The sequence below is a fragment of the Paramisgurnus dabryanus genome, chromosome 1, assembly GCF_030506205.2.
Source record: "Paramisgurnus dabryanus chromosome 1, PD_genome_1.1, whole genome shotgun sequence".
NCBI lineage: Eukaryota > Metazoa > Chordata > Actinopteri > Cypriniformes > Cobitidae > Paramisgurnus > Paramisgurnus dabryanus.
The window spans coordinates 39,522,109-39,544,065 of NC_133337.1; the positions used below are offsets into that span (position 1 = coordinate 39,522,109).

At 37.6% G+C, this 21,957-nt stretch overlaps 1 protein-coding gene across 1 annotated transcript in view; it reads left to right on the forward strand.

Moving 5' to 3' along the window:
- LOC135757685 (alpha-tectorin-like) overlaps positions 1–21,957 on the forward strand; it is a 74,072-nt gene that overhangs the window by 2,072 nt on the left and 50,043 nt on the right. Inside the window, exons 2-13 of the mRNA XM_073814173.1 lie at positions 6,968–6,982; positions 7,151–7,180; positions 12,662–12,793; positions 12,975–13,079; positions 14,754–15,128; positions 15,206–15,256; positions 15,369–15,779; positions 17,630–18,016; positions 18,106–18,174; positions 19,562–19,951; positions 20,351–20,755; positions 20,848–20,976. Coding sequence (XP_073670274.1) covers positions 6,968–6,982; positions 7,151–7,180; positions 12,662–12,793; positions 12,975–13,079; positions 14,754–15,128; positions 15,206–15,256; positions 15,369–15,779; positions 17,630–18,016; positions 18,106–18,174; positions 19,562–19,951; positions 20,351–20,755; positions 20,848–20,976 — 2,499 coding nt within the window. The remainder of the gene's footprint in view (positions 1–6,967; positions 6,983–7,150; positions 7,181–12,661; positions 12,794–12,974; positions 13,080–14,753; positions 15,129–15,205; positions 15,257–15,368; positions 15,780–17,629; positions 18,017–18,105; positions 18,175–19,561; positions 19,952–20,350; positions 20,756–20,847; positions 20,977–21,957) is intronic.

The following is a 21,957-nucleotide window of genomic DNA, read 5'->3' on the forward strand; positions in this document are numbered from 1 at the left end:
GAGTCCCTCGCTCCTTTCCCCACAGTGGTGAGGTCTCTTAACGGCTTAGCTAGCACGCGGTATTACGGCTCGCTGCCTCTAAATGCAGCTGTCCAGTGTTCAACGATTACAGAGCTTCATGCCCCTCCTCTCATGGAGCGGCGCGATCTCATTCGTCTGCTCGATAGGGCCGATTCGCCGCTATTGGAGCACCAAGAACACTCATTATAAGAGAGCTTCATGCCCCTCCCCTCCTGGAGCGGCACGATCTCATTCGTCTGCTCGATAAGGCGGACACGCCTCTATTGGAGCGCTAAAACACTTATTATAGAGCTTTACTGGCCTGAGCCGATCTCACTTCAGATAGCTCATTCTTCGTCTGCCTGGTAATTTCTCTCTGGTTTAGACGGAATCAGAGGCAGAACGAATTTGTTTATAATATACTGAGGCCCGAATACCTCCCTTTATTCAGTCCCGTCCTATATCAGTGCGCTGAATATTGGTACATTCTTATATATATACCCGATTTTTCTGCCCTTTTAATAAACGGCAAAACCGCGGGCCTCACGGCAGACTTCCTCTCTGCGATGGGTTCAGTCTGACATTAAACCACCTAGACATACTACCCTGCTCCGTGAGCCGTTCGGTCACCGTCACTACTGAGGCTTGTGCACCTGAACGGCTGAGCTCTGGTCTCCGCAGCACAGCTGCATCAACAGAGAACGAAACTGTCTGGGAAAAAAGGGGTTATGTCGCGCCTCGGCTGGACTGCCCTGAAATGTTTTCTGTGTGCTGTTTATCCAAACATACTGTGTAATACTGTCGGCTATGCGACCTCACTATAGTGGCGAACGGTATTTAATTCCTCTAAAAAGAGTAATTTCCGTGCTTACTATACTGTGTATTGACACCCACGGTTGTACGGTGTCTCTAAACACTTTATCGCCTTACTGACAAGCATTCAGTAATACGCACACACGGCCCGCTGTCCATAATTCTATCGACGCTAGCCGAAAAAACCCCGGTTTGGCCATATACTGTGTATTGACACCCCACGACTGTACGGTGTCTCTAACACCTTTCTGCCAAATTCGCTCGTAGCCCACCTCAGTTTCTCCGCTACGATGCTGATGGCGCAAACGAGCACGGTCTTACAGCTGTTATCCTCTCCCTAGAGGAAGGACAGCCTCAGACTTTTGCATGGCTCCAAGCGTTTGAATCGCGCACTCTCCGGACGGCCACTCAAAGGCTTACAGCCAAGCGGTTTATGACGTTTTTCGGCCATATAGCTGATTTATATTAGCGGATCCGAAGACGCTCACACCTCCGCTCCAATACTCGGAGATATTAAGGGTAATATCAACCTCAAGTGAGCTTGCTACCCGCCACAATAAGTTTCAAAGCTTAAAGCGCGCGCACAGTCAGACGCGCGCGGCATCTCGTTTAAGACGGGCACACGTACCCCTCTAACGAGCCTCAGAAAGCTGAATATCGTGGCATTCTGTTCATAAGTCCACTTCAGTTTGACTAAGCAAAGGTCCCGCCCCGAGCTGACGGCCGGGAAGCTTGCTTAAGTTACACACGGCTGCATGAAGTGCTGTCATTACGAGCTAGCCCAGCATTTGCTGTGGGTTGAACACGCTTTACGACGGCAATCAGCCTTCGGCGCGTGGAACGCCGTTTGTCTCATATAAATCACCTTGTACTGTGAATACGGTACATTAAGAGGATGATTTAGCACTGCAGCACTCTCGACCGTGTTATTGTGATAATGCGGTCGGGCAATCTACGGTGGTTTCATTATTTACCGAACCAGACTGAGATCTCGCCCCCTGAACAAGCTGACGAGTCATCTCCTTTATAAACTCATTGCATCGCTTTATAAGCTATGTTCAATCAGAGTGATACGCATCTCATGCTTAAACTACCAATATTAACCCATTACGATGGGCGTGCGGAGATGGCATCCGTGGGACACGACCTACATTACGTGCCTTATGACACATTGACACAAGCTGCTAGGACCCCTTTCACGAGGCGTCCTTATGCAAAGTCTGATCCATTCTGTCTAGTGACATTTGAAAGTCAAAACCCCCCACGAATCGCCGGTGGAACACTTTTCTCCTCACTACAGAGGCACGGCGGCTCTCTCCCCTACCTATATCTATGTGGCCGTGATAACAGCGAACCACGCTTTTACGACCGACCATTCATTTAATTCACAAGCCTGTCATCTCTCAGATGCGGACGGCGGCGGTAACAGCGAACCATGCTTTTACGGCTGGCCATTCACTTTATTCATAAGCCTGTCATTTCTCAGATGCGGACGGTGCCCGAGGCACAGCGCTCTGGAACTGTCCAAGGTCCTGTATGACACATACGTCTGACGTACATCAGACGATCAGCTGTTCATCTGCGTCACAGATCACTCACTAGAGCACCTGTCAATACAGGCTATTTATGGATCGTTGACGTTATCACCTCCCGTGACAATTATGCTCACTTGTCTTAGAGCATGGGCATGGTCTTAGAGGTTTCTCATTTGACAATTGTGACACGGCCGGCTGGTCCCCGCCGTCCACGTTGTCAGTTTACAGCTTCGACATCACTGCTTCGCGCACTACTGAGGTTTGTTGCATTAAAGGTGCGCCCATTAGCTCACCTGTATGCACGATATGGTTTTTAATTATATGCGTCCACCGTGCGCTTAGAGAAGCTCACATGTACACGCTATAACATTTTGGTATACAATAAGATGCGCTTGGGAAAGCTCACCTGTATACACAGCTGTGTTATGCTTTGTGACACATACATTGTTGTTCATCTGTGTACGTTCACGGTGCGTTGGGTGCCCACCGTTACGTTCATCAATCATATCTGTACACATTCACGGCGCGTTCTGTGCACTGATTTATCTATACGCATTCACGGTGCACTGAAGAGTTCACCCGTGTGCGCACAATTTATTATCAGAACACATGACGGCGCGCTCGAGAATCTTGCCGGCCTGTGCATTATAACACTCTGATTCATCTATATGCATTCACGATGTATTCAAGTGTTCACCTGTGCCCGTGCAATTTATAGTCAATACACATTTACGGCGCGCTTGGAAAGCTCACCGATCTGTGCACTATAATACTACCTATATGCATCCCGATGCGCTCGAGGGTGCACCTGGGTTCACACTATTGTGGTATCTGTATAATCCCACGCTACGAACCGTTCTGCCGCATATTATAGTCAGATCGACCGTTCGTGAGCTTCGCAGATCACTCACTACGTATGTCTGTTGCTAACAGTGGTTATTTAGATGGATCGTTGAAACCATCGCACTGGCTCACGCCCCTCTATGAGCTATGTCCTATATAGAGCCCACTCTGTGCGAGTTTGGCTTCTTCATGAACTTGGTCTACAGGGGTATCTATATCTATATTGATATCTGCTACGCGGCCGGCTGGTCTTCGCCGTCTACGTTGTCAGATTGTACAGCTTAGACGTCCCTGCCCTACGAGCGCAGGTTCTCTCGGCTCAATCATGCACGCTCATGCGTTTTATGTGTACACCACGGTGCGCACAGCCACGGCGCGCTCGGTACCTCGCCGTCTTGTGCTATGTTATGTGCCCCCGGTTTAAACCCCACCGTGTGCGCGTCAACAATTTATATGGTGCTTACACATTTGCTTTTAAAGCTGTGAATATGCCGGGTATAGGGCCACACGCAGTGTCTCTCCGGTAAGGCACTTCAGTACGTTGTGTATGCACGGCGTGATGGGATTACGTTCCCCCATAGCGTCAGCTAACTGACGCAATGCGAAGTGAACCGTATTGAAAGGGAACGCTTAGGTTACTCACGTAACCACGGTTCCCTGAAATAACGGGAACGAAGCATTGCGTCTCTTGCCGTGCAACAAACGTCTACGCAGCGAGTGTTATTCGGCTGCGCGCTTCAGTCGAATAATAATGAGCTCCTGACGATTGAACCGCGCTTATATAAGGACGCGTTCCTCCCGCGCGCGGGTTCAAACGTCATTGGTCTGTACTTTGTACAGACGTTAACCAATAGGCTTCAGTCACGGAGTAAACAGGAGTTTCCCCCCCCCATAGCGTCAGCTAACTGACGCAATGCTTCGTTCCCGTTATTTCAGGGAACCGTGGTTACGTGAGTAACCTAAGCGTTTTCAAAAAAGAACATGTCCATTTGCTGTAACATAGAGTGCCAGAATGTGACAAAACAAGTACATCTAAAAAAGATCAGATGACCACTCTTTCACCTACACTGAGGACCAAACAGTTCAGAACATAATGTGAACTTTTTTCTCCAAACTGGCTGAACATTATTGATTAAAAAAAAAAAAATAGTCGACTTGAACTACACTACTCTGTATAGTAAACTTAAAACTCTTTAGTTTATTGAATTCGGCTTTAAGATGTGATCTGCATATTTATTTTATTTGTTTGCCAACAAAAATCTGTTATTAAGTAAGTGCATAAACAGTGTTGAACTGTCTTCTTACCATATCCCGATTCACAACTATTAGCGTATAATAATGATTTAGATTTGATTGGAAATGTCAGTTGTTTTTAATACATCAATGAGTATATAAGGTAACCTACTGTACAATTTTATATTGCAAACAAAGATGGAGATAGAGGTTCACAGATTACAGCTTTGACATTGTCTTTGTGGTTGCTGCACAGCCCGCAATAAACTGACTGATATCAAAAGGGTCTATATTTGGTAAAAATGGCAAATAGAGACAACAATCTATAGAAATTAGAAATTGTTGTTACAACACTTGAGAAACTAAAGATGTTAAAAAAAGGTGTATAATACAATCTATATAGAGAAAAGAGTTGTAATTAAAAGTTTATTTGAGAATAACACAGAGATTGTGCAGCAGATAAGCCAGTCACATTTATGTCAAGTGCAAAGTAAGCATGGGGTGAAATTATCTTCACTTCAGTATCTGAACAAACTGACAGCCTTAACCAAATTGTTTGATAAGAAAAAGTAGTCTAACAGGTTCTGACCATTATGTTTAAGTTGTATTTTACCATTATTAATGTTTTAACTCTACATTAGGGTTGCAAGATTCATTTTGTTTCAAATGAAGATTATGATTTTCCCATGTTTTTGGTTTCCTGTTGTATTTGAATAAATATTGAGATGAGTCTAAGAAAGGATTAGGGGTTATTATGGGAATGTTTTATTAGAAGTAGATTATATATTATATGTTTTGAATATTTACATAATGCATAACGTACTTTTCTGATGTATATTTTAAAGATGCGTTTTATGTAAGTTACATCATGCAAAATAGTAGGACTTTATTTACTGCTTGTATGAAAGTGAAAAGGTGCCATTCAAATTTTAGGGCAACCGCTGCAGAATGTTCAGACAGAACAATAAATCACTCGGTCATTGTCCATATTAAACATATTAAAAGTTTGGTAGTGATGGGAAAATAAAATCTTGAATGAAGCACCAATACTTCCCCTACAAATTTTTTTTAGTTAGTTTTTAGTAGTTTATTTTTCTTAGGTAGTTTTTCTTCTACCAAACCAGTTTAATTGTAAGTCTTTTTTGTTTAAGCCCTCATAGTTTTTCTGTACCATCTTCATTCCTGTGCATACTGATAGTAATCAAAGACTATAGACGGTTTCATCGGACGCACGTGCGGTGTCGCGATACGCGTCTGGTCCGAACTTTACTTCTGGTTTCATTTTTTTATGGTCTGACTAGTTGCTAAACTGAACTCTTGAACAAATAGTTTATTTTTAACAAATGTTTTGGTTTCCTAGGTAATCTACGTGTTGTTTATTTTGCTTGTTATATAAATAAACTACATTTACCAGAAGTTACGTGTTTTTCACGAAAGCCGATTGTTTATGTTGTTACTGCTGAAACCGTCTATAGGTACAGTGCAGTACAGTGAGGGTTAAAGGTGGTCTTCTGATTGGTCAGTTTGAATGTATAGTATCATGTTGCGTTTGGTCACAAGAAATAGACAGTGTAGAGAAAACATTACTGCTCTGCAGATACAGTATGGCGCTGCAAGCTGTTTTCAGTTATGACAGCTCAAACATGGATTTTAGTCTGGGAATAGGTTTAACCATTGTCTGTGAAATCTCAAAAAGCCATGTACACTCTTTAAATACCAGGACTAGAGTAAGACCAAGACATTTAAGTAGTTTTTACAAAAATACCTCCTGAAAAACAATACTGGTGTGCATCTTAAGACAAAACTATGGCAGTGATATATGTTAAGATACATCAGGGCAAGATGTTAAATTAAGGCAGCTCAAACATTTTATAAGATAAGCCTTGTCCGGGAAACCACACCTATATTTGTGAAGTATTATTCTGTACATTTACATGTCATGTTTATCCTAATCATTTTAAAAGCATTGACTATTTCTCAAAAAGTGCAGCAGTGTATTCAGTACACATGTTAAATACATGTATTACCTTAAATGAAAATATCATATTTCTGCATATTAAATTATAAGTGAAAGTGATGTATTTGCCAATGCATGCAACCCATACTTTAAATGTGACCTCTGATTTTAACACAACTAAAATGGCCTGATAGCCTTCAGTGATAAAAACTCTGTGTTTGTATTCTACAGATTTATTTGATTGTCTTCATTCCAGCTGCATTCAGAACTATTCATGCAAAAACTAAGAACATTTCTGACAGGTAAATGAGGAAGCAGAAAATTTCACATAAAGAGAAAGAAAAACTTGTACTTCTACAGTTTTAGTTCTTGTTAGTAAAGCTCCACCCATCATTTATTAATAAAGAGGCAGATTTCAACACCTGCGGCATCACTATTCTGCTTCAATTGATGAAGAGAGAATCTCAGTGATTTTGCTCTGCAGTAGCTTTTCATCTCGGGTAAATTTAATTATCATAATTTTTTAATTTTTATTTTTGTAGATCTAAATAATTTTGTAATATATACATTATGTGTGTGTGTGCAGGTGCAGGAGTTGCAGGTTTGTCACAATGAGATTAAAAATCTCATTGTCTGTGTGTTGGCTGTTGTTGTTGTATGGTAAGTGTTTAACACATCTTTAAATACACAACTGAAGAATCTGTCTTTTGCTTTAGAAAGACACTATATTAATACATCTGAATTGATTGCTTTATTTTGTGTTGAACAGATGGAATAACCATTGGAGTGGCAGATACAGGTACAGATAAAAGTTTGTTAATATTAAGTTTGTGCTTTGAAAAAGAAAGCAATATAATGATAATAAAATTATGTTACAGTAGTTTTTATTTTAACATGACACCTTGTTATATTTCACCAGTCTACAATAGACTATTTTTTTCCTAAAGACAATTAATCATTGTTATTTACAGCAGAGGTCCTTTTGCTAAAGTTTAGTATAAAGTGTAACAGCTCATTTCTTTTAGAAAAAAAATGCTTTTTCTATAATTTTCTTTAGTTTAAATTTTTTAAACTAGGACTTTAAAAATTATTCACCAATAAATGACTTTTTTAGTTTAGTTCTATGTTTTTTTGGGGGTTTTTTTGTATTGGTAGCTGCCAAAAAGTTACATTTAAATATATTTTGACAGCATTTATATTTAATAAGAATATTAATACATGTAAAAAGTTTAGTTGGTTCAACAAAAAAAAAAAATCAACTTAAATAATTCTCCTAAAATGAAATTTTAAGTTGAAATATTTAAAAAAATGTAGGTGTTACCGAATTAACTATTTCTTAAGTTATCCATGGGCGTCAGAAGCAAATGAAAAGTGGGTGGGTCCCCACGTCAAACCCCCCCCCCGAAAATACATTTACTGCAATAGATGCAATTTTCATGTTTCCTTTTAATTAACCTGAACATTTGCGTTTATTAAATAAAAAACAGTATTGCGGTCAGAATTCTGGTAATAGCCCTTTGAATATTTTGCAAATAATGACAGATGTCATATTTCATTTATTTTTCTATGTGACATTTTTTTCTCTACTCTGCTGACAGTAGGCTACAATGTTTATTTTTTATTTTGAGGAAATAAAAGATAAGAAAAACGAATAAAGGTAACTGTTACAATTTTTGTATACCCTTTTTATTTGTTATACCCAATCTCTCTTTCTCTTTCTTAGAGAAATATAAATGTGAGATTCTGGAAATGAGATAAACTTATTTAATGGTATCCATTGTGAACATGGTGTCATAAGAGTTTGAGTGTACTTCTAAAACACAATCGATTAAACAATTGCAGAGGTATGCAAATGTACCTTGCAAATAATGTTAAAACGTGAAGACGTTATAATCGCATGAAAATTAATTGCAGGCTTCTGTAAAAAAAACTTATTATAAATTATCCAGCGATCGTGGCACCATAATCAAAATAAATTATTTTACTGCAGTAATAATATTTTAACGAGTAGCCTATACTTTAAAAGGTTTGAAAGGAACCACATTTAGTGCTGTGTCAATTATTATCAATAAAATATCAATAAAAATTATCAATTTCCGCGGTGTAAAAAGCAAAGGTTGGGGATCCCTGCTCTAGTGGAATGGATTTTGACTAACAGCGCAGTGATAAGTGAACAGACAAATGCGCTAAATTAGAGAAAAGTGGGTGGGCCCATTATCATTGGTCTTAAAAAGTGGGTGGGTCCTGTCCCACCCACGTATAATTGTTTCGACGCCCATGAGTTTATCCAACTTTTTACTTTTTACTGTGTAGAATGTTTAATGAAAGTAATTTAGTTTAAAATGTGGGAAGCTCTCTGTCTTTCCAAAGTTCAGTAACCGGCTCCAGCTGTTTTCTGATCTGGACAATGGGAATCCTTGGTAGTTATGCCTAAATAGTTATAGGCCTTTTTTCAGTTTTGTCGTGCTGCCTTAAAACATTTCCGATAAATCATTGCTGGCAAGGAAGTTCCTCCTAAGTGAAATGTCATACACCATTTGTTTTCTGCAGCGATGCATGAAGTCGTAAGGGTTATTGTCAAGGTGTGAGCAGTGAACACATCCAAACTCATTGGCTTTACACTGAAAAGTTTGAGAAACTCTAGTTTATTGAAATATATTTTCCACATCTAATTCATTTGTTATAGATTTAATAATGTTGCATTGTTAACTGCTGAAATAATAATTGCTTATCTCTTCTAATTTGGTAGTATTTCTGACCTGATTTTTCATCATGAGCTTTTTGACGTGATGGCTTCATTAAAGGGACTAGTTAGTTTGCTCATAAAATATTATTATAATACAATACACTGTAACAAAAAGATCTTTATTGCACTTAGTTTTTTAAAGCTTAAACAACTTGAATTAACAAGTCATTTCAACTTTCTTGACTAGAAAAAAGTTGGTATTAAAGGCAGGGTGTCGATTTTGATCAAGAAACATTTTTACTTATACTGGTTGAAATTCTCCTCTTATCCTGATAGCAATCACTATGTTAAAATGTATTTTTAAAAAAAAATTTGAAAAGCGTATGACCAAAAAAATGTGCAACAAAACATTGAACTCAGATTGAATGCAATAATGGGATGCATGCAATTTTTTAACCCCTCATCTGTTAACGTATTTTGCATGCCACTGCGCACCCTGTTCACACAGACATCATACGTCATCAGCGCGTTCATGTGCACTTTGTAAACAGAGGCAAACAAACTTTCCTGTTGAATTGACAACAGGCAGAGCCACAAAAATAAAAGACATTTTTTTGAAACAACGACAAAAACCGTCTGGATCACCAAAGAGCAAAAAACAGATTTAACATCAGCAACTTTACTGCTTTTAAACAAATGCGAGAGTCAGGGGTCTGAATGAATTGTTGCAATGTTTCTTTTGAAAAGGTAGGTAGGTAGGTAGGTAGTATGATTTTATTCAGATAGATTCAGATATTGTATTTTGATTAAACATTGAGTTGCTTATGTAGTTTGTGTATTTTTATTATTTATAGCAACTTCTGACTAAAAATGATGAAAGGACTTATTCATTTAAGTTGTTAAAACTTAAAGGAACAGTATGTAGGATTGTGGCCAAAACTGGTATTGCAATCACAAAACATGTGGCTAAAACTGGTACTGCAATCACACAGCTGGTGGCCAATATACAAAACGACAACATAAACATCAGTTGAGGGCTGCAACTCCACTTTTTCAATGATAATATCCTGGTTATACCACTGTTGTCAGTGATATAAGTATTTGAAATGAAAATGATTTCTTAATGTCTAGTGACATTTCAGGGCCATTTAATGATTAATTGATATAAATTTCTTACATACTGTTCCTTTAAAAGTGCAACAGGGGATTTTTGCAGTGTACTGTTGTGAATTTACAAGTGTGTTAGCTATTTTGTTGCAAGGACCTAGCAACATAGCACAACATTTACAGAAAACATCCTGTGTAAACAAAAGGCAGAAACTATGCCATAATGGGCATGCATGCTTTAAAACAAAACAAAAAACAGTGCAGCCGCTTGCAAACACAGAAAAAAACAGCAAAAAAAAAAAAAAAATGTATATCTAATGGGAGCTTCCGTTAAAGGTCCATGTCACCAGTGTTTTCTCTTATGACGGCTGAAGCAGAGATCAGGGAGCTTTTCAGTATCCACGCCAGGGGCGTTGCTAGACATAAAGCTCTACTGGGGCACAGGCCCCCCATTTTTTTTTTTTTTTTTACTTTTTCTTGAAAGCCTGCGGTGTGCAAGATACAATTTCCTTTGCTTAACCCACTATTCCAACATTGCAACAAGTACTGGGAAAGACAAACATTTATTTAAAAATATTTAAGTATCATCTTCATATATACATATATACAACATAATTAACATGTCTTAAGGCATAAAATGTTTGGAAATAATGGCTGGAGAGAAAAAAATGTTATGCACATTTGCATTTTACATAACAATGATTAATAACTTCTTTTTTTATTTTTAAGAATATTTTCATTTTATGACTACTGAAAAATCTATCTTAGTTACTGCTAACTGATTATGTAATGACCTAGAGCTAGTGAACTAAATATTAATTTCATATCTGAAAATAGAACAGTATAACACAGTTTTTGTATGTGAACAATGCAATTTTATAGACTATTGACAGAGGTTTTCCTGAAATTTTCCCTCTAATGTTTAAGCCCTGACAGGGTGTTATGTGTCTTTACTCCCTTAAATTCATCATCTCTCATTTTTCCTTCCCTTTTCCTGCTTTGCACAAAACATTTCTGATGTCCATCACATGCGTCAATGAGATTTTCATTATTATTTAGAAACTTACTTTAGTCTCGCCATGTTTTCATAAACCAACTCAATCGCGTGTACTTTGTATGCGGCTGCGCACGGCAAAACAGTCGCGTGCACGCCTCAATTCATGTCCGCGTCCGCGCACCCATGTCCGTGCGCGGACGCGGACATGAATTGAGGCGTGCACGCGTCAGTGCGACTGTTGCGTCGCTTTTTCAAACGTGAATTGGGTAACTACATTGCATATAGATCCGTTTTGCCGCGATTGTCTTTGTAAATGAATAAACTAGTTAACTGCTAAAATTTAAACTTGAGATTTACACAGGGGCACAAAAGATTTACACTGGGGCACGTGCCCCAGTAAAAGGGGTCTAGCGACGCCCCTGATCCACGCTTCACCAGGATGACAGAACAGCCCATCACGCGCTCCTTTATGATCTTATCATAAACTAAAATGTGTGCATGACTACAAACAATTATACAAAGGAAATAGACAGCATTTGCACACACTATATGGTTTTCTCCTCTTTTATTTTCACTTCTTCCAAGAACAGAAAGCTGTGGAGCATTTTTGTCACCATAATGTTTGATTCATGTTCTTTGTTTTCATCTGTTTGTTCTAAACTTTGTTTGCAATGGTGGATCGCCTTCTTTTCTTCACTTATCCTAAATTTTTTATCATTTGTATTGCATCTGTGTCGATCACGGCCATCTGCGCGTAGCTGCTGTGAGTATACTTTGAAAGCTCTGTGGAAAAAAGGTATGCCCGGCCCTTACCTTGCCTTTATATAGCACGCGCCTTGTCGCATACTTGATGTAGGCACGAATCACAATACAACAATGTTTCCGGAGACATTTTAATTGTTCACGATCAAATACCTTCACCCCTACAATCAATCACCAAATAAATCTTATTTTAAGGCCTTTGCATTGTTAAATTGTAAAGATCTTGAATTTTGTTAAAGGACGTGTCCATTGTGGCCTGACAAATTTCAGTGTTACTCAACAAAATAAGTTGTTGTAACTCAAACATGCAATATTCAGTCTGTCCCAGATACTAGTAACATGTTTGCAAACTAGTTAAAGAAATAAAATGGGATGTTGTTGGAGCTCAGGCATACAATGTCCAGTCTGCCCCAGGCATTATATGTTTGAAAGGAGTCCTGACCTGGACACATCTACATGCAAATAGTCAATTATAATCATAGCGCCACCACCTGGCAGCAGGATATGTGGCAAATCTAAACGACTTTGACAAAGCCGAGGAAAAACTGTTTTCCTCAAACTATCAGCTGGCAGTGGCACAGGTACTGTGTGAGGGGTTGATCAATGCTGCTTACAGCTTTAATGATCTTTATGTACCACTGAAGTAAATGAAGACAAACTTTTAGATTTTTGGGTGAACTGTACTATTACTGTCTCTGTATTAATGTCTCGGGTCTTTTGTCTTTTAGGCTCATGTTCTCAGCCCTCAATGCTCTGCGGTCTTAGACAAAATAACGTCTGCTACCGCGGATGTTATTGTGATGAGATGTGCATGGTGTTTGGGGATTGCTGCAGTGACTACATTCAGACATGCTATTCAAGTAAGACTAAATATTATCAACACAAACTCATTTTTTGTGTGTGCTTTAATGTTTTGCAGCTTATAAACATAGTTATTTTAGTTTTATTTATTTTTTTAAATATTAGTGCAAAAACTACATTTAATATTAAGTAAATTCTATTCATTTCACTTATTGTTTTTAATTATTTATATTGTTTCAGTTAATGGCACGGTGGATCCTGTATCAACAACTTCAGATCCATATTCACCACCATCGTCAATGATGACCTCTCATTCAGTACTCACAAATGCACCCCAAACAACAGGTGCTGTTTACTTCTGACTTTAATTAAGAAATCATAAAATAAAAATTAGTCATATAATCTTTACATTCATAAACTTTTTAATAAATTGAACTCAATAAATTGAATATGTTCATGTGAATGCCAGTTTACACATTTTTGGCTACAGTATTTGTCTGCAAAGACAATTATTTTAAATAGACAACAATTACATAAAATAATTATAATTATGACATATGTCACATCAAAATATGCAAATGATTATAAATACTGAATATTGACACATTTACATATACATATACAGGGTAAATATATGACAATACATTCAGATGTATGCATTACAGCACAAACAGAGAGATTTTACAGAATACAAATGAATGGGATGTTAATAATACATTACTTAAATAAAAGTCAATAAGATTGCGTCAATGTTTGTAGAAGCTAGCCAAAAAAGTCCATATTATATTGTTTGCTGGATCATTGTGCATACTACATCCAATGTCCTTTGTTTTGTGACAATGATGCTAAACATTTAGTTAGATAAGAGTAGAGTCTGCCCTTGTCATGTTGATCTGGAGACATACCACAGATTCCCATCACCTTGTAGTGGTCATCATTTGCTGAGCTGTAGCCTACAAGGTTGAGCATCAGGCCGAAACAAGATTATTTTGGTCATGGGTGAAATGATAAGACATGAAGACAAAACAAGTTAATATTAGCCTGGAGTTTGCTTACATACTTTATGTAAAACATGATTTGACAGAAGTTTTAATATGATTCTGGTCAAGCTACCTGTCAAGTTTTTAGAGCTTCACTCATGATCCATCTAAAAAAGTTAGACAATAAAAGTAAGCAATTCTGCATTTACAAGTAAATGTGCCACAAGAACACACACAATCTCCAAAATGTTTAAAGAGTAAATAACTATTATTTTAATGTCAGCATTGAAAGAAACATGCATACATTACCTTAAAAATAGGATGTGCCTCTCATCAAGCGGCATCGCAGCATAAGTAAGACATCACTTACAAAAACTCATTCATAAAAAAAAACTCACTAATAAACTTAATATACATTAGCTTTTTAACACTTTAACAAATCATTATCCTAAGTTGTCATTGTTAAAGCAGAGTCCCATAAATATATAATTTCAAACAAAAGATTATGTGTTATAAACGGAATGAAGTTTACAGTATAAAGCTTAGCTGTTATAAAATAAATAAAACAGAATAAGAACACACAAAACTTCAATTTTAAAAATGTTTTTAACAGTAAATGATGATTATTTTACTCGTTTACCTGTTTGTGTTGTTATTCGGTAGGCGGTTCAGCAGGACTGATGATTTAGGGCTTTTACAGGTGAAAATAATCACGAGGCAGCTTGAAATTAACTGACTAAATTTAAAATAAAAGGCGGGAATTAAATAACCCATTTGCTAAGACAAAAAAAACATTTCAGCGCAAAAGGGTTCTTCAGTAAGCTATGGTTCTATATAGAACCATTATCATCTTTTAAGATCCCTTGAAGAACCATTTTTATTATGAATGTAGCCACAGCTTTCAAATGCAAACACCACACTTCAGAACTTTAACATCCTTCATTTATGAGGAAATGTTTTAACAACTAGACAGTATGTGTCTATAAATCAGCTTTTGAGTCAACTGTCCTTTTATTGCTTACTCTTATGTTTTAAACAGAAGTTGATCCCTGCTCCAACTACAATGTGTTGGATGATCTCTGGAGATCCACCAGTAATCAGGATTTTTCTCAGATAATGTGTGACAGGTTTGTGGATTGGGCGGGTTGGTATCGACTCATCATCCAGGGTGAGAGTGTTCAGATGCCAGACACATGTGTCCCAGAGAACCGATGTGGTACTAATGCACCACTGTGGTTAAATGGTGGACATCCAACGGTTGAAGATGGAGTGGTCACACGAGACGTCTGTGGTCACTGGAGCGGTGACTGCTGTTATATCCACTCCAATCCCATTAGAGTCAAAGCCTGCCCAGACAATTATTATGTCTATGAGTTTGTGAGTCCTATATCCTGCTATTTGGCATACTGTGCAGGTAAATATCAACACATGCTTTGTATATGATATGATAATTAGTTCTTTGTCTATTTAATATTCATCCATTCCCCACAGATGTTACAAAGATTATCACGACTCCAACCTCAATCATAGAAACTACAACTGGTATGTGTTGTGTTGTTTATTGGGTTTAAATACAGAGGAATATTGATTTTTATGAGCAGTTCAGATTCACAGTTTTGACTGAGACTTTGGGTAACTTTCACTTTTCTCTCAGTACCTACAACTCTCAGCTATGACCCATGCTATCAGTATAACACTATTGATGACTATTGGAGAGACATACGGCTAAACACATACCAGTATGGACAGGATGACTCTACTGTTGAGTGGAACGGCTGGTATCGACTGTATTTGAATGGAACAAGTGCTCAGATGTCTGAATGGTGTGTGAGTTATATGGGATGTGGTGGTTATACTGGACTGTATCTTAGCGGTTCTCATCCACGACTTGAGGATGGAGTGGTGACCCGTGAGGTTGTTGGAAACAGTTTATGGTGGTGGTACTCCTACCAGTGTGGTCAGTACAGATCCAACCCCATCCAAGTCAAAGCTTGTCCAGGAGATTATTATGTCTATAAACTCATCACACCAGATGTGTTAATCTACAGACCTTCATACTGCGCAGGTAAAGATCTCTGAGGAACTCTTGTGGTCTTTTCTTTCTCTCATTTCTTTCTCCCAGACATGACTGTCTCACTTGTGATGTTTTGCTTTTTACTTATTAGTTGTTAGTAAAGAGATCACTATTCTCTGAAAATTTTTAGCAAAAATTGTTAGATATAGGCAAGCAGTGCATTGTTGTTATTGAGTCATGTGGTGGTGTTATTTTCCACTGCAATTGTAGACTTTGAGAGATCCTTTAATTAATTTCTAGATACATATTAGCCTATTACACTTCAAGCTGACTGCACAACTGACCAGGGCTGCGTTCCCCGAAACCTTCTTAGCTCTACGTCGTTCTTAAGTTGTACCTTAAGCTGTACCTTATCGTTAATACGTGTTTCCCGAAACGTTCTTAGTTACGTATCACTTCTGTAAGTCGTTCGTTCGGAAGGTTGGTCTGGAGCACTCTTAGCTATATCTTATCCCACTTGACTCCGCTAGGGGCCATGACTGTGATAAAAGTTTGTGTAGATTGCAGTCTATATAAGTAAATATCTGTAAAAAAAGTTGAAGTACACTCCGTGTTTAATTATTTTTAAATTTAAAGAATTAAACATTCACATAATAAGACATCATTAGGTTGTTAGATGGTTGTTAGATTTTTAATTATTTTTTTCCAACTAAACATCAGCTGCGAACTATTATTACAGGCTTAAGAAACTATATATATAAAAAAAGATTTTGGGTGGAGGAGTTGGTGAAACTATGGCAGGCAGCAATACAACGAATCTTACCATTTTATTTGTGCATTTCATATCCGTTAAATCTTTACTTTACCGGCTATTTTAGCTGCAATAAAACAAATCAAGTAAAAATTGCATGCCACGGGAGCACACTCATCACGAAATCATAATTGTTGATTTTCCATAATATTATTATTGATGTTAAGTCGACTTTGCATCAAAGTTTTTTTTATGTTTTCTAACTTTGAGGCAACTGCATGCCATATTCTTTATAAGAAACTGCTCCACTTGATTAGCTACTGCTTGTATAAGGTCAACAAATTTTCCACATTAAAACTAATCAAAGCTAAAATCTAAAGCAATCATAATATATATTTATATATCACATAATATATATTTTTATGTTATATTTAAGGTAAACAGACAGGCGCAGCTCCAGAAATGCGTCCATTAAGCTTTATCCGCATTGTAAACGCGCTGCTTGCGCATCCAGTGTCCAAGCACAATAAATGCGTGAACTAATGAACAACAGTTTGTTTTTAAATATTTTAAGTGTAATGCACAGCCAACCCAGGTGACTTGCATGACCCACCTTTGCCCTGTGCAACGCATTTATTGAGAACCCCTAATATAAATTATCCTTTAAAGTAAAGGAATAATGGATGCATTGGAGCAGTTTATGCATGATACTTTTGGACATGAAGTTGCGGGTTTTGCACGCGTTTCATATAAAATAAAATATACAAGGTTTATATTTAGTTGTTTGCAGTTTGAAATATTTTTACAAGATATTCCTAATAAATGTAACTATTTCTGAAATGTTTCTTTAATAAAGAACACCGCTATCTCATAACGCAGCGAAACCTATTACATAAAGTGAATAATTGATTGTCGAGCAATCGATATCAACCTATTCAGCACCATCGCCATGGACAACACCTGGTAACGTCGTACGTAAGAAAGAATCCCGCTAAGGTACAGTTCGGGAAACACGCCTAGAAAAGGTAAACCTGTAGTTAAGGTTTAACTTAAGAGTCTTCGTAGCGCGCTAAGAGACAACGTTATCGGGAAACGCAGCCCAGAACAATGTCAAGGAAACTCATACTAACATCTCTTTTCTTCATGTCAGTTGCTTTCAGCAGCATCATCAATGATCCCTGTTACAACTATGAGTCTCTGGATCGTCCCTGGAGAGCAACAACTGAAAGTGGATTCTACATTTGTGATAATTATTATTTATCCTGGAATGGCTGGTACAGACTTTATCATTATGGGATGAACATCCAAATGGCAGAGAGCTGTGTTAGTGCATACAGCTGTAACTCATACATAAGTCTGTCGCTCAATGGTCATCATCCTCAGATAGAAGATGGGGTGGTGACCCGTGAGGTCTGTGGGTCAACTTATTGGAGTTGCTGTGATGTGAAGTCAGAACCCATCAGAGTTAAAGCCTGTCCAGGAGATTACTATGTCTATGAACTCGTGAAACCAATAGTCTGCTCAGGATACTGCACAGGTACCCTAAAGTTTTTTCTTTCTTACTATTACTTTACATTTAAATGGTTTAAAATGATTCAGTCATGTATTCATTTTTTTTTTTTTTAGACGTCAGCACTGCATCACAGATCGATTTTACAACTTCAGCTGTGATTCCTAAATCAAGCTTCACATTGGGTAGGTTTTACATTATGTTTTAAAGTCTATAATTTGGGGAAAATGGGAACTTTATATTTAAAGTAACTAATAAAATAATACAAAAAAAGTAATACAATTTTTGCAAGTTATTGCAGTCTTCTGTATATTCATTTACATTCTGTATTTATATGCTACTTATATGATCAAACACATACATCATGCTACATTAATATTATACTTATCAATATCATTTCCATATTGTATATTCACATTCTGTACATACATATATTCTGTATAGACCCTTAATAATTATATGAATATCTATTTATGCTTGTATATTTGTACATACATCTATTCTACTACTATGTGCAGTTCTGGTTAGATGCTAACTGAATTTTGTTGCTTGTTTTCAAGTTTAATGACAATTAAATTCTCTAATCTAATCTGTATAGCAACAAAATGATCATGAGTTAATATTACACAGTCATTTTGTAGATGTTTGTCTTGTTAATATGCAACTGATGAATTTGGTCTAAATTAGAATATAAAAAAAATCAAGATTACATTATATTATTGTTCCTCACATTTGTTACTTTTTGACTATAAAATTCCAGTTTTAGGGCCAGATTTACTTACATCGTGCGCCAGCTCAAACCATCATTTTGGCGCTAAACAATGACTCTCAAGATTTACTAAAGGCACACACAGTGGATCATTGGCACTGTAAAGGTGTAGTCTAGTTAGCTTTGCGGCTGACCTTATTGCAAATGCATTTCTAGGAGTTTCCCTTTCACATACAACATTTATAGTAGGAGATTATTTTAATAATTTACACACATGATTTACTAAGGTTTGCACGTGTGCCATTACTGGTATTTGCGCCATTATTTAACGCTGAAAAAGCATGACTTGCCCTTGAAATGGCACCAATTGTAGCTGATAGAAGGCTTTGCATAGATCAGATAGCGTATGATACAATGCAGTGGCTTGTTTTAACATGTATCAGTTTATTTGGAATGCCAGAGGAACATATTATTCAAAAATATTGTTAACCAAGCCATGTTATGTATTAATTTATTATAAAAAAAATGCTGGATGAAATAAAATAGGAGTCACTAGGAGAAGTCTTAACAGAGCTAACGGCAATGTCCGTGGTGCTGAACTCAAGATCAGCTCAATTTACGACCCCGAATAAATATGCGCTGTTTTTAGTAGATTGTGTTGGTCATTATGGAAATCAGCTGTTGTATACAGCCTGTGATATTTAATTTGCGCTTTTTAAGTAAATAACTGGCAGATATTACCACTCCCATCTGCGCATTTTTGGAATTGTGCTCCCATTTGCCCGGTTTAGTAAATCTGTCCCATAGCGTCAGTGTGTCAGCTTCTTTAATTTGCATAATAATGTAATTTACTTTAATCTCAGGTGATCCATGCTCAAGCTACAACATACTGGATGAGTACTGGAGAGACACAAAGGATTACTGGTATTGGAATGGATGGATAAGTGGACATGATGACACCATAAAAAAATGGGATGGCTGGTATCGACTCTTCATCAATGGATCGAGTGCTCAGATACCTGACTGGTGTGTTCCTTATATGTCATGTGGAGGTTTCAGTTCTCTGTGGCTTGCTGGTTCTCATCCTGGAGTAGAAGATGGAGTTGTTACTCGTGAAGTTCACGGCTCTTATTATGATCAGTGCAGTCATTACACATCAAACCCAATCCAAGTCAAAGCTTGTCCTGGAGATTATTATGTCTACAAACTCACCAGACCAAACGTGGAGATCCCACTGCCTACATATTGTGCAGGTACATTCAATCTGATTATACATGTTCATGAATTGTGTTGTAAATACACTTTACCTAGGAATCAGTTGACCTGAACCATTATATGAACTGAACCCTAACTGCATGCATTAGACAAATCAAGTTTACATCAGTAGTCTTTACTCAAATGTGTGTGTAATGAAGATTATCAAAGGTCACAAAGGTGTCCAACAATGTGAGAAATTAATGACATTGCCTTATTTTTATTCTGGGGTGAGCTAACACTTTAATTTTATAAGTAAAGACAAATTTAGGATTTATGGTGTGTAATTTGTATGACAGTTATATTTGCAGGTCTGTGAAAGATACACGTACTATTACCCTGAATGTCTGTATACCATTTAATCAACATTTAGTAATGGACTATTATTTTCCTTATAGTTGTTTTCAGCACTCCAAGTGTCGACCCTTGTGACAACTACACCAGTCTGGATGAACCCTGGAGATCCACTGATAACTATATATATAACTATTACTACTACAACTATCACATATGTGATTATAATGTCAACTGGAACGGCTGGTACAGACTTTTCATCAATGGTCAGAGTGCTCAGATGTCAGAATCATGTGTCAGTTGGGGGATGTGTGGCACTTATTACCCAATGTTCCTCAAAGATCCTCATCCACAGCTGGAAGATGGAGTGGTCAGACGACAAATCTGTATGTCTGGATGGAACGGCTGTTGTGGTTATGAATCTCATCCCATACAAGTCAAAGCCTGTCCTGGAAATTACTACGTTTATGAGTTTGTCAAACCACTGTATTGTGCTGCTTACTGTGCAGGTAGAGAATCTACTCATATTGTCTATTTTATCATTTCTGGGTTTTGTTTGAAAATGATTCAGATTGATATGCACAAATGCTCACATTTACAGTGAATAACACAGTGACAACAACACAGACAATGACAACAACACAGACAACAACAACAACACAGACAACAACAACACAGACAACACCGATCTCAACCACACAATCCCCTTCTCCACCCAACACAATCCCTGGTAAAGTCTTTTTCCATCTATGAGCGCTCATCTGCATCTTTCTGGCATATTTTTATTAAACTCTTTTTTTTTGTTTGTTTATCCACGTATTAAAAGTGGGGTAAATTTGTTGTGGTCATTGGGGGACTCTAGTTTGAGGGGAGGAAAAATCTGGAATGTAACTTTTTGGGAGAACTGCATTATTACTGTCTCTGTATTAAAGGGACAGTCCAATTTCCTTTTGAAAATGTGCTCATTGTCCACCTTCCCTAGCGTTAAACACTTACTTTTTAATCTTTTGGAATCCATTCAGTTTATCTCCGGGTCTGGCGGTACGAATTTTAGCATAGCTTAGCATAATTCATTGAATCTGGTTAGACCATTGGCATTGCTCTCAAAAATGACCAAAGAGTTTGGCGCCAATAGCTTGTGGTTAGTGAGCCGACACATAGCACCAGTGTGCTCATGGCGACCCGAGTTCGATTCCCGTCTCTGTGGTCCTTTGCCGATCCTGCTCCCCTATCTCCACCCAACACTTAATTGTCTACTCTCCACTATTCTGTCAAAATTAAAGACACAAAAGCCCAAAAATATAAACTTAAAAAGAATGACCAAAGAGTTTTGATATTTTTCCTATTTAAAACTTGACTCTTCTGTAGTTACATCGTGTACTTAGAGTTCAAGTTGCGATATGGCTAGAAACTATACTCTCATTCTAGCGTAATAATCAAGGAATTTGCTGTACCATGGCTGCAGGAGGCGCAATGATTTTACGCAGCACCAAAAAAATAGTCCCCTTGGTAACTTTTAATAGCAGGGGACATTTTTGGGCACTGCATAATATCATTGCACCTGCTGCACACATGTTCCTAGCCATATCTAACTAAAAAAAGTCGCTTAAAACGTTTATTTTTCCATCGGTCTTAGTACACAATGTAACTACAGAAGAGTCAAGTTTTAAATAGGAAACATATCAAAACTCTTTGGTTATTTTTGAGTGTG